Source organism: Mustela putorius, unplaced genomic scaffold (genome assembly GCF_011764305.1).
Source record: "Mustela putorius furo isolate JIRA1106 unplaced genomic scaffold, ASM1176430v1.1 tig00003853_pilon_pilon_pilon, whole genome shotgun sequence".
Classification (NCBI taxonomy): Eukaryota; Metazoa; Chordata; class Mammalia; order Carnivora; family Mustelidae; genus Mustela; species Mustela putorius.
In genome coordinates, this window is record NW_025422005.1 from 37,825,433 (window position 1) to 37,840,802 (window position 15,370).

General features: G+C 47.7%; 1 protein-coding gene across 1 annotated transcript in view; it reads right to left on the reverse strand.

Annotated features, from left to right (window-relative positions):
• Positions 1–5,632: 5,632 nt before the first annotated feature.
• Positions 5,633–15,370, reverse strand: part of AGBL4 (AGBL carboxypeptidase 4) — a 1,601,862-nt gene continuing 1,592,124 nt past the window's right edge. The window contains exons 12-13 of the mRNA XM_045064492.1: positions 13,176–13,272; positions 5,633–7,020 (exon numbers count right to left, since the gene is read on the reverse strand). Coding sequence (XP_044920427.1) covers positions 6,900–7,020; positions 13,176–13,272 — 218 coding nt within the window. The 3' untranslated portion in view covers positions 5,633–6,899. The remainder of the gene's footprint in view (positions 7,021–13,175; positions 13,273–15,370) is intronic.

Consider the following 15,370-nt stretch of genomic DNA (forward strand, 5'->3'; position numbering starts at 1 on the left):
TAGAGATGAAGTAAATCCATCTCCTCCACCTCCCCACAGAGAATGGGGTCTCGGAGACTAGCGGGGACTCCAAGTCCCAGGCCAAGCTGACCACGCCGCCCTTCGTGCTGAGTTGGAAGTCCGTTCTATCGGGAAGGGGAGCCAGGGGAGAAGCCTGAGCGGTGGAACATCTCTGAGAGCTCAGAGCTTTGGGAAGGGGAGCCTGGAATCAGGACCCACCTCTTAGGATAAGTTCAGGATGGAGTTCTGGATTTGAGCCATTCTTTGTTGTGTTCCGTGACACTTGCTGAGCACCTCAGACATTCCAAGAGGTGCGGTAGGTGTCACAGGAGGTACGGAGACCAGTCAAACCCAATCCCTGCGGGAGTGGAGGAATGGATGAATAGAAACATATGTGCTGGGGGTCACAAGAAAAGGAAGTAGTTAATTACAAATCGAGACTGGGGTGGGGGGGCATGCCATGGAGCTGGGCTAGCCCAGCTAAGTCCTGAAAGATAAGAAGAATTTTCTTTAGTTAAGGGGAGTAGAGATGGTGGATGGATCTGAGAGATGCTGAGTGGGCAGAACCATCAGGATGCAGCAACTGATAAGAAGGGCAGTATGAAAGATACAAAAGTGGGGTGACATCCCGGCTTACCCCAGACATTTGATCTGAAAAGGTGCCCTAAAGGTGGGGTCATGTTTTATAGAGATCTGGTAAGCACCCCTGGGGGGAGAGCCAGTGATGAACAGGCCAGCCTCTGGAGCCGGGGTGGAGAGGGATGTTACAGCAATCCAGGTAGGACATGATGGCGGGAGTGCATGGAAAGGGGAGAGGAAGGGAGAGTAGAGGCACCACAGTCCTGCCAGAAGTAGCATGTCTCCATTTTAACAAGGAGGAAAGTAAACTGCTTTACAAATGATTCACAAGGCCAAAATGCCAGTGGTGGAGCTGAGATCGAATCCTGAATCTAGGGACCCCAAAGTCACTCCATTATACTACTTGTGGGCACACCCATTGTGGTGGCAGAAGCAATGGGCCTGGGGTACTGGCTGGCTGTGCAGGGTGAGGGAAAGAAGGGAGTTAACACAGTGACAAGGCTTCTAGCCCAGGCAACTAGGTGGAAAAAGAAGATATTAACCCAGACAGCTGATGCCAGGTAGAGAAGCGGATTGGGATTTAAGATTGACCTAACGTCAGCCAAAAATAGATCCCAGGTCTTTGGGGACAAGCAAATTGTGAGCATCAAGGAGCTCTAAGAGGTGTTACAAGAATGACTTTCTGAACTAGACGGCTTCGCCCTGAGGTTTGGGGTTGAGCCAAAGCGTAGTGGGGTGTGTCAGAGGCGGGTTTGTGCCTATCCCCGGTCCCAGTTATTTCCCAGCTGTGGACTACAGGCAAGAGACTTGATGGCACTGGTCGCAGTTTCTTCATCTGCCAGATGGGGAGGTAAGCCCTGTCCAGCACATGTCCGGAGTCTGGTGAGAGTGGGAAGAGCTGACACAGGGGAGAGAGTTTGGGAGGCACTGTTGCAGCCAGCACAGCACTTCGAACTTCAGAGTCCATCCCCGAGACCCTCTTAGAAATCCTGTGAAAACTCCTTTGTTATTTTAATAAAACAAGACATCTCCCAGAACCTATACCGGCTTCTCTTTTTAGTCTTGTCAATTCCGCCTCAATTCAGGCTCGGAGACTGTTGGGTCCAACACCGTCTTCTCCCCTGTTCAGAACCCCAACTTACAAAGCCTCTTTCCTCTCCATCGTGGGGTCAGGTCTCTCCCATCACCTCCCACCCACCCACCCAACATCTGTTCATTCCACACTCAGCAAGCACAGGCTTGGCTGAACAATCTGTGTTCATGCTAAAGCCGCAGAGGTAAATGACACCTAGGTCCCTGGCCCTGACATTGATCTCTGGGTGTGACTGTCACCTTTCTGGACACTTCTCTAATCCCCTGTCCTCTACTCAGAAAAACTTTATACTCCCGTCTGTACTTCTTCTGAGCCTAAAGGGAACTTTGGCTCCAAGAAAAGGGATTTTCAACCCTAGTGAACACGTGAGGAGTGAACAGGGATGGGGGTGATTTGGGGGAAGAGTTCCACTCTCTGCCATGTATTTTGTAGATATATACAGTAGATATAGTTTTTAGACAGCTTTCATTGAGGTTTAATTGATATACAAAAACTGCACACATTAAACGTATATGATTTGATGAGTTTGTACCTATGCAAACACCTGTGAAATGACCACAATCAAGGTAATAGACATCTCCATCACCTCCAAATGCTTTGTTGGTGCTGTCTTTTGTTGTTGTTGTTGTTGTTGTTTGTTTGTTTTTTGTTGTTGTTGCACTATAAGAACTTAAAATGAAATCTACCGTCTTAACAAACATCTGGTTGCACAATATGGTATTAACTATGGGCACTCTCTTGTACATAGATTTTATTCTATTAAACCTCACAATAACTATGGAAGGTGGGTTTTCATTCCCATTTTACAGAGGAGAATTCCAAGGCTTAAAGAGGTTAAATTTTTTGCCCAAAGCCATACAGCGAGTTGATGGAAGAGCTGGGATACACATTATAGTTTGTCTGAGTTTTTAAGCCCAGACTGTTCTTATTACGTTAGATTGTCTCCTCTATTCTGTCTGCCCTGGTGCCCTTCTGGTTGAGCTGGCGCCCTTCAAATGCTTAGGAGGCAAGACTCAGAGGACGACTTTTGAACAACAATCAGGGGACACTGTGGTCTCAGCTCACACACTCCAGAATGAGAGAGTAACAGCACCTGAACTAGATTATCTGCACGAGGTCTGTAACCCAGAGGGTGCCAGGATGGGTCCTGCAATGACTACCTTGCTGAGCTTCCAGGAGCCCTGGGAGATATAGAAGCCTCTGCATGTCGAGTGATAAATGGACTACTTGCCCAAACCCTATCCTGTTGGAGTGCCCAGCGGGAACTCAGACAGGTGTGTGAGAGCAAGATGGAAGAAGACAGGGTTTCAGCTACTGGTGTGAAAAAGTCCTGAAGTCCTTGCTCACACATCCAACCTGGAAGCTTTCATGCTCCCTGCCTCTCTCCCCATTCCACACCATGTCTAAGTGATGCCATTGGTCACTTCTTAATCTGCTTATACCTGTTCTCTTTTGACCTGATTTTCCCTAGAAACCAATGGACACTGTCCAGTGTACAGTGGTGGAAAGGGAGCTTGGTTTGAATCCAGATTCTCATTAGCCAGATGAATGCAAACAAAGGATTTTACTTTTAGGAGTCTCAATTTTGTTACCTGGGCAAAATAGAAAATGATACCTAGAAGGACTGTTGGGAGTATCAGATAAGGCAGTGGATGCAAATGTGTCTAGCATGATGCCTAGGACACAAAAAATGCCCCGTGAATACATGACAGATGAATGAATTAAGGCCCAACAAATGTTAATCACTCCAGACTTCATGGTTGGCGCTGCCCTTACTACTTAGGAAAATGAGTCAGGATCCTCTTAGGCAGGTCTCAGGTATGTCACTGAATCATAGGGCAAGCTACCAGCTAAAGGTCCCCTGCTACTGCAGGCATTGTCATCAGAGGGAGGTGACTCAGCCTCTGCTGTGGGCTTCTTTTTTTTCTTTCTGTGTGTGTGTGTGTGTGTGTGAGTGTGTGTGTGTGTTGGAGGGTTGTGTAGGGAGAGGGAGAGAGAGAATCTTAAGCAGGCGCCATATCTAGCACAGAACCCGATGTGGGCTCAATCTTACAATCCTGAGATCATGACCTGAGCCAAAATCAAGAATCGGATGCTCAACCGAGCATCTCCTATAGAGCCACCCAGGCGCCCCTCTCCTTTAGGCTGCTGCACAAAGAATCTGGGTGGCTACTAGCTTGTCTACCATAGCTTTTGAGGGCAACTAGACTCTTAGTCTTGTCTGTGAGCATCTGGACTCGTGGAGAGAAAAGTGGCACTGTTTATGGAGATACGTGTGAGAGCCAAGTGAAAGCCCGGCATGTCTCTCCTCTCTCCACTCTTCCTTTTGGCAGAGTTATTTCACTTTCCTTGGAATACTGGCTTGGTAGCCCCCCTACCTACTTGTGGTAGAGGCAGACAAGAAGATGGGTAGGCAAGAAGAGAGTCTGGAGCACCCCCACCTGGGGCTGGGTGGGCTAGTACCTTCTGACTGGTTGACTTGCCAGATTGCTGAAATCTTTCCTCTCTAAATAGAGACCACAGGTAGAAAGGGTCTTAGAAAGCTAGGGAGTTGCTGAGCAGGCCAAGGTCCCAGGGAGATCCACTGGCAACCCCTGGTCTCTTGGATAGCACCTTCCTCTCTACTCTGTCAGTGGAAAGAAGCGGGTGGTCCTATTGCACACATATCCTACAGTCTGCCTTATAGCTACGCATTTTTCCCTCTTAAGGAATTCTAAATGTTAGCAGGGTCCATATGCTGTAATTCAGAGACATTTAATGTCATTTGTTTTGCATTAAATGATACTTTTTATACTGTAAACTCCATTCTCTGACATCAGGCATGTAACCACCTGCCTCAAGCCATTCCTTTCCAGAGTTATTGACCAGGAGAGGATGCCACAGAGCATCCAGCATCCCCCCAGAGAAGGAACCTCTCCCATTTCCTCTGTGACAGATGTTCATTCTGAATGTTTGCATACATCTAGTGATGGGGAGCTCACTCTTTCCCCAGGAAACCCATCCAATGGCTGGCAACTCTATTCACTAGAAAGTTTTCCCCATTTTTTTGAGCTGCAACCCATCTTCTTGAAACTACACCCCTGGATTTGGTTCTTACCTTTGACCACACAGAACACAGGTTTGCTTCTTTGGGACAAGAAGAATGTCCAAGATGGTCTTTCCACCTTTTTAGAAATTGTGATCTCACTTTCCTACCCCCACTCCCTCTCCTCTTTCATCTCAGGGATAAACAGCACATCTCCTCCTCCATTTCCAATGGTAAATGATTTTGCAGATACCTCACCGTGTTGATGACATCCCAAAGAACAGAGCTCACTTTTACTGCTCGCCCTTGCCGACGTTTCCCAGACCCACATCACAACTGCAATGAGGCAGGTATTACTATCACCATCTTACAGGAGGAAACAGAAATTCAGACAGATTGAATAACTTGCCCAAGATCACACAGATATCAAAAGACAGAACCAGGGTCTGAATGCAGAGTAAGAAGCCAGAGGTGCCTGGGTCCCAGTCCTTGGTTTTAAGCTGCTAGCATACCTAGGACTTGTGAGGCCTGTGATCCAGTTAATGAATGCAGTTTTTACAGTGGGGCCTAAATATGGCCCCAACATTATGGAAATGGTCTGACCAGGGAAGCTAGACCTGGACTGTCACTGTGCCTGACTTATGCAGTCTGCCTCTCTCCGTGCTGCCTCAAGAGATGCTATCATTTCTGAAAGACTTGCCAGGCTCTTGGCTCATGTTGAGCTGGTTACACTCAGCTCAGCTCCCCAGGACTCTGACACAGGAACTGCTGGAAAGTCAAGTCTTGACTGTTCTTCCTTATCCCTGATGACAGAGTCCCTGACAGCAACGTGCGAGTCACACCAAATTTGGGTTGGCTGGTTTGTTCCTGGGGGAGGGGAAGACCTAAATGGAAGGGTGCCAAGAATGTTCAGAGGAACAGAAGAGATGCATAAACCACTTTATTCGTGTTCCTCTGGGCAACAAGAGCCCAGAGGAGAAGCTGTATATACAACACAACATTTGTAGCCAACTAACATATGGCTCTTTGTTATTATTTCTGAAAACCAATAAGCAAAGGGAGAACGAGCTTTGCTCTCGATTTTTGCAGCAAACTTCAAAAATTCCCCATCCCAGTGCAAAAGAAGGCTTAACTGGAGCTTTGTACGAAAGGCCCTATCTCCCCTGAGCCTCCCTCCCTCTCCCCATCTCCGAATCCTCATTTCCGGGAGGTCATTTTAATTAGCAGGCTGTCATGGTGACTCAGCCTGCCTGCTTCACGGACAGGAAGGGAGCAGACTCCTCTGGACCCATTCATCATACAAAGGCACTTTACTCTTTAGAAAAATGTACAATATTTAGCTCCCCCAACCCCTTGGGAACTGCTACTGCTGCGGTTTTATTTTACCAGCCCTCTGCTTGGCGGCAGGTGGGAGTGGGGAGGGTGACGGGGTGGCATTCTCCTGTCTTCTGCGTCTTCCTCACCTGGCAGTCAGCCTTCCCCCACCGCAGAGCATCCATACCCATGTCTTCAGGGTTTGGTCCCTGGCGCCAGGATCTGGAGATCTGAACCACAATGGACCTCTTGGAATGAGTGACCAATACCTTTTGTCTTTGGAGCTAAAGCTTCAATTCAACTACCCAGGTCATTGCAGGAATGCATGCAGCTCAGAGACACAGTGACAGTGTGCCTCAAACCACTGTGATTTCAAAAATTCTGTCCTATTGTTCCCAACAGCACATTTGTCTTTGGGTTGCAGGCGTCATTGATGTTGTTTTGGATCAGCAAGTATGGACGGTGCATTTCTAGAACAGTGAACAACCATCACCTAGTCTAGAAGGCAACTGCCTATGGTAGTTATACAACGTTGGAAGGTTAAGGGACTCCAAAAACACTGACCTGAGATGTGTCAAACCTCTTGAAAGGGACATGTAGCTTGTCCTCTTCCTGTGAGGACCTCTGTGCTGTGGAAATGGCATCTGTACTCGCTTGGTTTGAGCCTCCTATTTTGTTCCTGAGCCTTAAGCTGAAGTCCCACAATTGATTTTCCATTGGTAAAAGGGAAAATTGATGGTGAGGTTTCTCCTTTTTTCCTTCTCTTTCACTAGCTTACTCATTATCCTGTACCCTTGATCTTGGAAACTAGAGAAGGGTGATTAATTTCATGCCCCAGCAGAAAATGCATGCTCCTGTCTCCACAAGACCTCCCCGGACTCCATGTCCTTAAAAAGAGTTTGAAGGGTCTTTGTGGTTCACGGAGCTCTTCTTGTCCCCTTTGCCGTTGGGGTGGTTGCTGGCTGGGCCCCGCAGGAGTGGGTGCTTGTAAGGAGGGGGCTTTTCCTTCCTGCAAAGGAGGGATAACAGAAAGAGAGAAGAAAGACAGCACATATATACACCAGATTGAAATCATTTCTGTTATGTGTATCTCCCCCTCTGGACTGTAACAGTCCAGGAGCAGTGGCCTCGGCTTCCTCTTCTCTGTGTCCCAGGAGCCCAGCCCAGAGCCTGGTCCAAAGCAGGCATCATGGCTCAATGAATGACTGGTAGATGGATGGATACTCTGTATCATTCTGCTTCTGGAAAAAACCTGACTGACTACAGCTCCAACTCTTCTACATTTCCACCTTGATTCTAATCCATCCTCTCCAGTTCATAATGGGATGGGGATGGACACACAGAAGATCCATATCCTGGAGGAGCTTGGGACCCCATCCTCTTCAAAACCATCGCGGGCTCCAGACTTGCCCTTACGTTCCTCAGAATAGCCTAAGTATGGCATTTCACAGGGGTCTGTCTCTGCCATGAGCTTGGGTGACCTTGGAAGGTGGAAGTATGTCTGGCTCGTCTCTGAGTCATAGCACCTAGCACCCAATGCCACACCCTTAACACTATTCTTCAATCATTGTCCTCTGTCTGTCTGGCTCACATACTACACTATGAGCTCCTTGTGGACAGGGACCAAGTTTTGTCCATTTTTGCATTTTCCCTCATAAAGGGCCTTGTTCGTTTATTACGTTGTGCCATTCATTCATGTGTTGGACCAAGATTCATTTGCAGTGGGAAGAGTAGGTTTTAGAGCCAGAAAGAACTCACCTGAATTTCCAGATTGGCTATGATGAAGGGTGTGATCTTGGGAAAGTTATTTAGCTTTTCTGGGCCTTATTTGTAAAATGGAGATAAAACATCCTAATCTTGCAGAGGTGTTGTGAGGTTAAATGAAATAATATGAGTAAATGCCCTTAATGTCCTCCCTTGTCTGCTGTGACTTACAAAGGCATGGTGCTAGATGTTTAGCGGGGTCCTATGGTCCCTGGACATGACAAAGAGGAGTCAGACATTGATGCTTACAGGCTGCTTACAATTTAGTAGAGGACACAGTTGCACACAATGACTACACAAAATAAAAAAGAATTACAAAGCATGATAGAAAGTGGCAAACACCATAAATACAGAAGCTCTCTTGGGCTTTTTGAATTAGGACTAAAGAAACAACTTCCTGTAACCCATCATGCTCTGACCTTGGAGTACCCATTTTCCTTCATTGTTGATGAGTCATGAATGAGGTGAAGACGTAACAGGTGGCGGCACACAAAAGGGACACGTAGCCTTAACATATCTCCCCCACCAAGAGGCCTCCCTGCCTGAAATACCAACCTTGCTGAGGGACCTGACTAACACAGCAAGGATGTCTCGCATGGGTGAGATACATCTAGACCTTGGTACCCAAAGACACCCTAGAGCACACAAGAGCCCGTGTCCTTCCTGCCTCATTGGCCCTCATAAATGGGGGTTGGGGGTGAGCTTTGCAAAGGGTGCCATTCATATGTCACTGAGGGGTGTGGTTCTTAACACCCACAGGGAGCATGGGAAATCAGGTGGCTATGTTTTCATGGGGGTAAAGGAAGGCATACTTCCCCTAGAGAGGCGATCTCAGGTACAAGTGCAAGTGGGCAGCCCCAGGTAGATGGGGTGTGGCAGAAGGTATACAGTGGACAGGGGGCATGTGAATGTGTAGACTGATTGGCAAAGAGCCTCTGTAACTAAAGATGGGGGCAAAGAGAGAGAATGCACTAGAAGGCAAATATCCCATACATCTGGGCTCTGTTCCTCTTCCTATGATACCTTCCTCCACCTCTCCAGGCTCACTTGAGAAGCAGACTTCCCAGGAAATAAGCTTCTCCCTTCTCAAGACCTCCCCAGTACTTTGTACCTTGCCCTCAGCAAACCATTTCTAGGTAGTTTTTTGTCTATTTGTTTTTCTCATGAGAATGTGGATTTAACGCATTTGATTTTTCTCTGTAATTCCTGAGCAAAATTCACACCTGGCATGGAGTAGGTGCTTGAGGAGTGACTGATGGATAGAAATGAACTTTCGTTCTTGTCTCTACTGTCTCTATTGCTCCTCTGTCCTTTTTCTGTTTCATCCAGCTAAGTTCTACATGTTTTTTAAAATCAAGCTCAAATGCCACTTCCTCCCTGAAGCCTTCTTGGGATACTCCTGCTGGCTGCCAAATGCTGGCCAGGTGGTGTGGGAGGGGAATTTCTGGTTGTGTCTTGCTTTTCTGTTCGAAAACATGAAGGGGTTGAAGTCAAGAATTCTTAGTTCTATCACTCTATAATTCATAAATTGGGGGCTTATTCCGGATTTACTCCCTGCTAGGCACTGTGCACTAAAGATCCAGGAGAGACCCAAGAGAGCTTCTTAAGGAGCAACTGGTCTAGTGGAGAGGCTGGTTGTGCAAAGAGGCCTTGACAATACTCTATGGGACATACAGTGCCACAGGTGTGTGCAAAATGCAGTTAGAAATCCAGCAGAGAGGAAGCAGCTCTATCTCAGATGGAGAACAGAGAGAGTGAAGCAGAGAGGTGTGATGTTTAGACCGGCCTTTGAAAATCATGTAGTTCCGTGTAGGAACTCACCATCTAAAGACAAAAATGGGAGAACATCTCAGGAAGAGAAAAAAAGAATGAACAAAGGCATAGAGGCATGAAAATAGACTTGCTCAGTCTGCTGCATAAGGTGTAAAACTGTAGAAAGCAGACGGGGTGGAGAGTGTGCTCACGGGCAAAGGGGTGTGCTGGGAAATGACATTCAAGATGTAGGCCAGAACTCTGAATACCAAGAAAAGGAGCTGGAACCTTACCCTGAAGGTAATAGGCAGCCATGGAAGGTTTTTGAGAAAGAGTACAATCTAATATGTAGCTGAACACTTTCATACATTGTTTGGTATTGTTTGTTGTCTTTGCATGTGTTTATGCCTTTCTCCTCTGTGTTCTGGGCTCCCGATGGGCAGGGGCTCTCTATGTCCCCCAGCACCCAGTGCATGGCCTGGCACATGGTGGGCTCCAGTGTGTTGAGCAGATGATCATTCCCATCCTCCACCACACACATCCCAGCCCCACCATGGAGCCCCCCCTCCCAGCCCATGGCTGAGCCTGAGCCCACTTCACACTCAGAGACCAGCCCACCTTCCATGCTCACCCTTGATTTCCTCACAGAGGCTCACCTCGCCTGTTCATTTATCCTAATTTTCATCTACCTTGATGGGACCTTTTGAACTTTAGCCCTGTGGTCTAGATAAGCGTGGGGTCTCAGCTTTGGACATCAACACCAGGTGCCTGAACCTGTGTTCCTGGGCCCACATTGCTGGCCCTCCCCAGGGACCCTCTCCGAAGGGCAGGCTGGTACCCACCAGCACTTGAGTGGAAACTGACAATTATAATTATCCACAAAGATGAAAGAAAGCAAAGATTAATTTAGAGTCAAAACATGTAATTTTCCTTTAAAACCAGAACTACTCTTTCACTTATGTTATTTGATGCTTGGGTGGAAAATAATACAAACAAAGGGGATGTATTCAAGTCCTGAATCAGAGCCTGGCATCCTCCTGAGAATTCAATTGTCAAGAGTTGCTGACCAGCTGAGAGCTAAGTGATATTCATAGTTGGGTGGGACAGAGGTGTGGGGATGGAGGGGGAGTTCGTTTGGTTTTTCTTAATTTAAGGGCGGGTGCATTTATCTCAAGTCCTCAAGGCTGTGCACTTTGAGGAATGAGCTCTCCAGCTCTTTTCTAAAGAGGCTCTGAAGGGCCATGAGGCCCCATGAACAGTAGCACTGGGGGCCCTGAGAGCTCCCTGCAGCCTTTCCACCCAGCTTCCGGGGCCCGCCTCCTGCCTATCTAGAGGAACTCTGCTCATTCACGCTTGGGCTTAGTCCTGGCTGTGACCAGTGCTGTGTGCTCCCTGGGCCTCGACTTCTTCATCTGTGTTGGGAAGAGGGGCCTGCGCCATTGCTAGTCTCCCTGAGTGTCTGCACCATTTCACTGGAAGTCCAACAAGCTAGGAAAAAGTCTGAAGGTTCAAGATAGTTTTATTCAGGCTGACAGAGGACCTGAGAGAGACAATCCCCAAATTAACTTGTAAATGAGATTCCAAGAATGCTTTTGAGCATTATAAAGCTTTAAATTTTTAAGAACTTTAACCAACCAAGAATGACTTCTAAGAAGGAACTGAGCCCTTCTCCAGGGGTGAACTCCTCAAAGGCAAGGCCATGTCCTAATCACTTACTCAGCCTAGCAGGAGCACCTCCCTCCCTCTAGGGGCCTGGCTTGAAGTGCTGGTTTTCCTAAATGGAGGAAGGGAGGGAGGGAGGGAATCAGGTATGTATGCTCAGTACAGTCTAGGCACTTGGGAGCAGAGAAGAAGCTGACCTGATCCTCCTTGAAGGTGTTTTTAATCCACCCAGAATGGGGGAGGGTGGGCACAAAGACCCCGCATGATGAGTCAGAATATATTATTTCACAGACTCTGCGGAGACTTGGCCTCACAGCATGGTGGAAAGAGGTCCTGAGAGATCATCCAGCCCAATCAGAGAAGTCCAGGGATTTGCCCCAGACCACAATGAGCTGGTTGGAAATCTGGGATTGCAGCCCAGAAACCAGAGGAGATGGAAACGTTATTGAGCACCTACTGAGTGCCAGGCACTATACCCGGCTTGTATCTAATCTTTAAAGTCTTTAGAGGTTTTAGTTATTATGCCCACTTTGTAGGTAAGTAAAGAAAGTTTCAAGAGGCCAATAAACTTGCCCAAGGTCCCAAGTTAGCATGAGCCTGAGACAGAATTTGAAACCAGACTGATAGCGAGAAAGGCTTCCTGCTTCCTGCTTCTGATGGAGCTTAGCTGGACTTCAGTCTCGTTTCGGAATAAAATAAACCTAGGATCAAATCCTGCCTCTGTCAAAATATCTTTTTTTTTTTTAATTTATTTGACAGAAATCACAAGTAGACAGAGAGGCAGGCAGAGAGAGAGAGAGGGAAGCAGGTTCCCTGCTGAGCAGAGAGCCCGATGCGGGACTCGATCCCAGGACCCTGAGATCATGACCCGAGCCGAAGGCAGCGGCCTAACCCACTGAGCCACCCAGGCGCCCCTGTCAAAATATCTTTGACAGGCAATTCTTTTCACCTTTCAGAGCTTCCTTTACCTCATTTGTAATGGGGGGGGTGTAATAATATCTATGAGGAATAAATAAGACCATGTACAAAAAGTACTTTGCTCAGTAAGTAACAGTGATTAATAGTGTCTTTGTTAATAACAGGGTATGGAGGAAGGTGCATTAGTGTAAAGCCCTGAGGCAGCAAAGCACATGGGCAAGTTCATGGGCAAGGTCAATGGGAAGAATGGTCTGGCAGAAGGAAGCTGGACATCATTACGTCCTCTAGGGAGGCTGGATCACTAGAGAGTAGGCAATGAGGCCAAGAGTTAGGGCAGGGCTAGCATACTCTAGGTGCCATTGGAAGTCACTGTCCAAATGCTCACCGGGCTTACTTCCAGGAGGCATGGGAATGCACAGCACTTTGGTCTCTGCTCTAGCCCTCTGAAAGGATACTCATTCCCTGACCTTTTCTCTTTAGTGGCCCAAAAGGCTGATTCCAACAGAAGACCTGATGTAAAATTTCTTAGGGCTGGGCTGTGTCCTCCCCAGCCCTGAACCTTCACATCTTGAGGGAAGGGGACTCTCCTACCTTTGCAGATACATGTATGCCTAACAATGTGCAGGGTGCTTTAACACACATCTCATGATAACTTTCTAGGCAAGTGCCATTGTCCCCACTTGGGGAGGAATCAGAAATCTTATGAGCCTGGATGAAGTAGGAATCTTAGAGGATGAGTTACCAGATGAAGTAGCATATGGAGACACCCAGAATAACTTGACGACACTCAGTCCCCAGCACCTCCCATCCCTATGGACTCCCATGGGAGACCCAGAAATGCGATACTGTCTGATGCTGCTGTACTGTCTGATGCTGTGATGATACTTTATAGTCACAAAACATGCTGTTGAGCTCTTCTGCCCCATCCACTGGCGGGCAGGACAGGGATTTTCTTTCCCCCACCACAGATGGGAAACTGAGGGCCAGAGAGAAGCCGATGGAAGTTGTCCCTGAACACAAAGCCAGTTAAGTAGGACCCAAACCATACGGCTCTGCTCTGTCACTTACCGAAGCCTCGGCATGGGAATTGCCACTTTCTCGACCAGCGGGTTCAGCCGATAATAATCCAAAAACGTTCTTGCCACGTTCCTTCCCAGCTTCATATCTGCAAGCACATGTGTCAAGGAGCAACTTTGGAAGGAAATGGGGACAGAATGAAAAGAGGGCCAGTAATAACAACAGCAGGAACAGAGACAGTGACACCACTCATCCTTCTAAGCTTCTTGTAGGTCCTGTCTTTTTTGACTTTCACAGAATGTTAGATACTATTATTTTCCTCATTTTAGAGATGAGCAAATTGAGGTGCTGAGAAGCTAAATAATTTGCCCAGGGTCACAGGACTAGGAAGGAGAGGAATCAGGTTATGGGTCCGGGTACTCTTACCTCAAAGCTATGTTCATAGCTTCTAGAATACACTGCGTCCCTTTGGGAATCACTGGGCTTCCACAATCTGGCTTCAGGCAGCTCAGGGTGGAAACAGATAAGCAAGACCCAAGGTCAAGAGATCCTTTGTTGTGTATAGACTAGGGTCTGTTTGACTCTTTGAGAACAGTCATCTATTTTGATAATCCCAGAGGGGACAATGGTAAAATCCTCTCACCAGTGTCCCTGTTCTACCTTGAAATCTACCAATCATGAATCCTTAGGGCAAGGATTCTTGACCTGTTAAAGTACGAACTCCCCAGAGAAGGAGAAAGGGCCAGTTCTGTATCAACCATTGGCACTTTAGTACGAATTGGCAGACCAGTCATCTATTCAACAACAGAGAGTACTTGCTCTGTGCATTATAGCTGACATCTCTGGGCCTTCACATGAGCTATCTTCTCTGTTTGAAGTGCCTTCCCACCTCCCTTGGCTAATTTTTGCTCATCAATTCTCCAGTTAGGTGATATCCCTTTAGCAAAGCCTTCCATGATACTCCTCTCCCCAGGGCTATGATGGGTGCTCTGCTTCTATGCTTCCATGACTTCTGAACTGACTTCATTGAAAGCCTTTCTTCTCTCCTCTCCCTCAGCTCTGAACATCCGAACTGTCACTGTTGAGCAACCTCCTCATTCTTGACTTTGCCCACATCACTCCCCTGTTGTCCCTCTAGGAAAGGCCAACATCACCTGTCCCCTGGATTACTGTCATCCTCCTAATGGGTCTTCCTGCCACAGTCTTTCCTGCCTCGACTCCATTTCCTACAACAGTCAGAGGGATGCTATAAAATGCAGAGCTAACCCCTGCATCCAACTGAGTAAAACTCCCAAGTGGCTCCCAGTTGCCTTTAAAGTTCAAATTTTGGAACTGGATTTCCAAGGTCCTTACTCGCTGGGCCCCTGCTTGTTTTCTTAGTTTTGTGCTTGTGGTGTCCCCCTTTTCACTGCCCTTGGTCTTCACACTCCAGCAACTGAACCTCTTTTGCCTCTGGGCCTTTGCCCACACCCTCCCATCTTTCCAGGCCATGCTTCCTGCCTGAGCATGGCTTATGGGGCTGACTTCTTCTTCTCTGTCCCCAGACACCTCAGTTTCATTGTCACATCAGGGGATAGGTCTCAGCCACCACTCCATCCAGAGTCACAGAGCTGGACTTGCGCTTGTGGAATGGTCAAAAAAGTTCTTACCACTGTCTTCAAGACTGCCCTGAGCTGGGGCTGGACACGGCCCAGGACACGGAAATGAGCATCTGTGGAGCATCTCCCATGTTCCTGGCATGGCATGGCACCGGTGCTTTACTTTGTATACATTTGTATGCAAATATATATAAAGTATACAAATGCACAAATGTATACATTTGTATACACATGTATACTTTGTATGCATTTCAAACAATCCAGTGAGGAAGGCATTTTAATCTCCTTTTGACTTGGGGAGACTGAGGAACTTATCCCAGGCTGCCTGGCCCGCAAAGGTAGAGCTGGGACTCCGACTCAGGAACGTCTGACTCCAGAGCAGTGAATGTTCTACCACCCTGGGCTGTTTCTCAACACGAAGGCACCTTTTCTGTCAAGGACTGAGTCATCCCAGGCCAGTGCCTGGTGGGAGAAGGAAAAACACGAGACAAGTTGTTTATGACAGCGAGACGCGCTGCAGGCTCACCGTGCTCTCCAGCTGCCACCTGCTTTCTTCCTCTGGATGTGACCGACCTTCCCTGTCCTCCTCCTTAAAAAGTTCACAGGCTGGCATTGGGCATCGCCTCTCTGCCCAGCCGACCCTGGTCT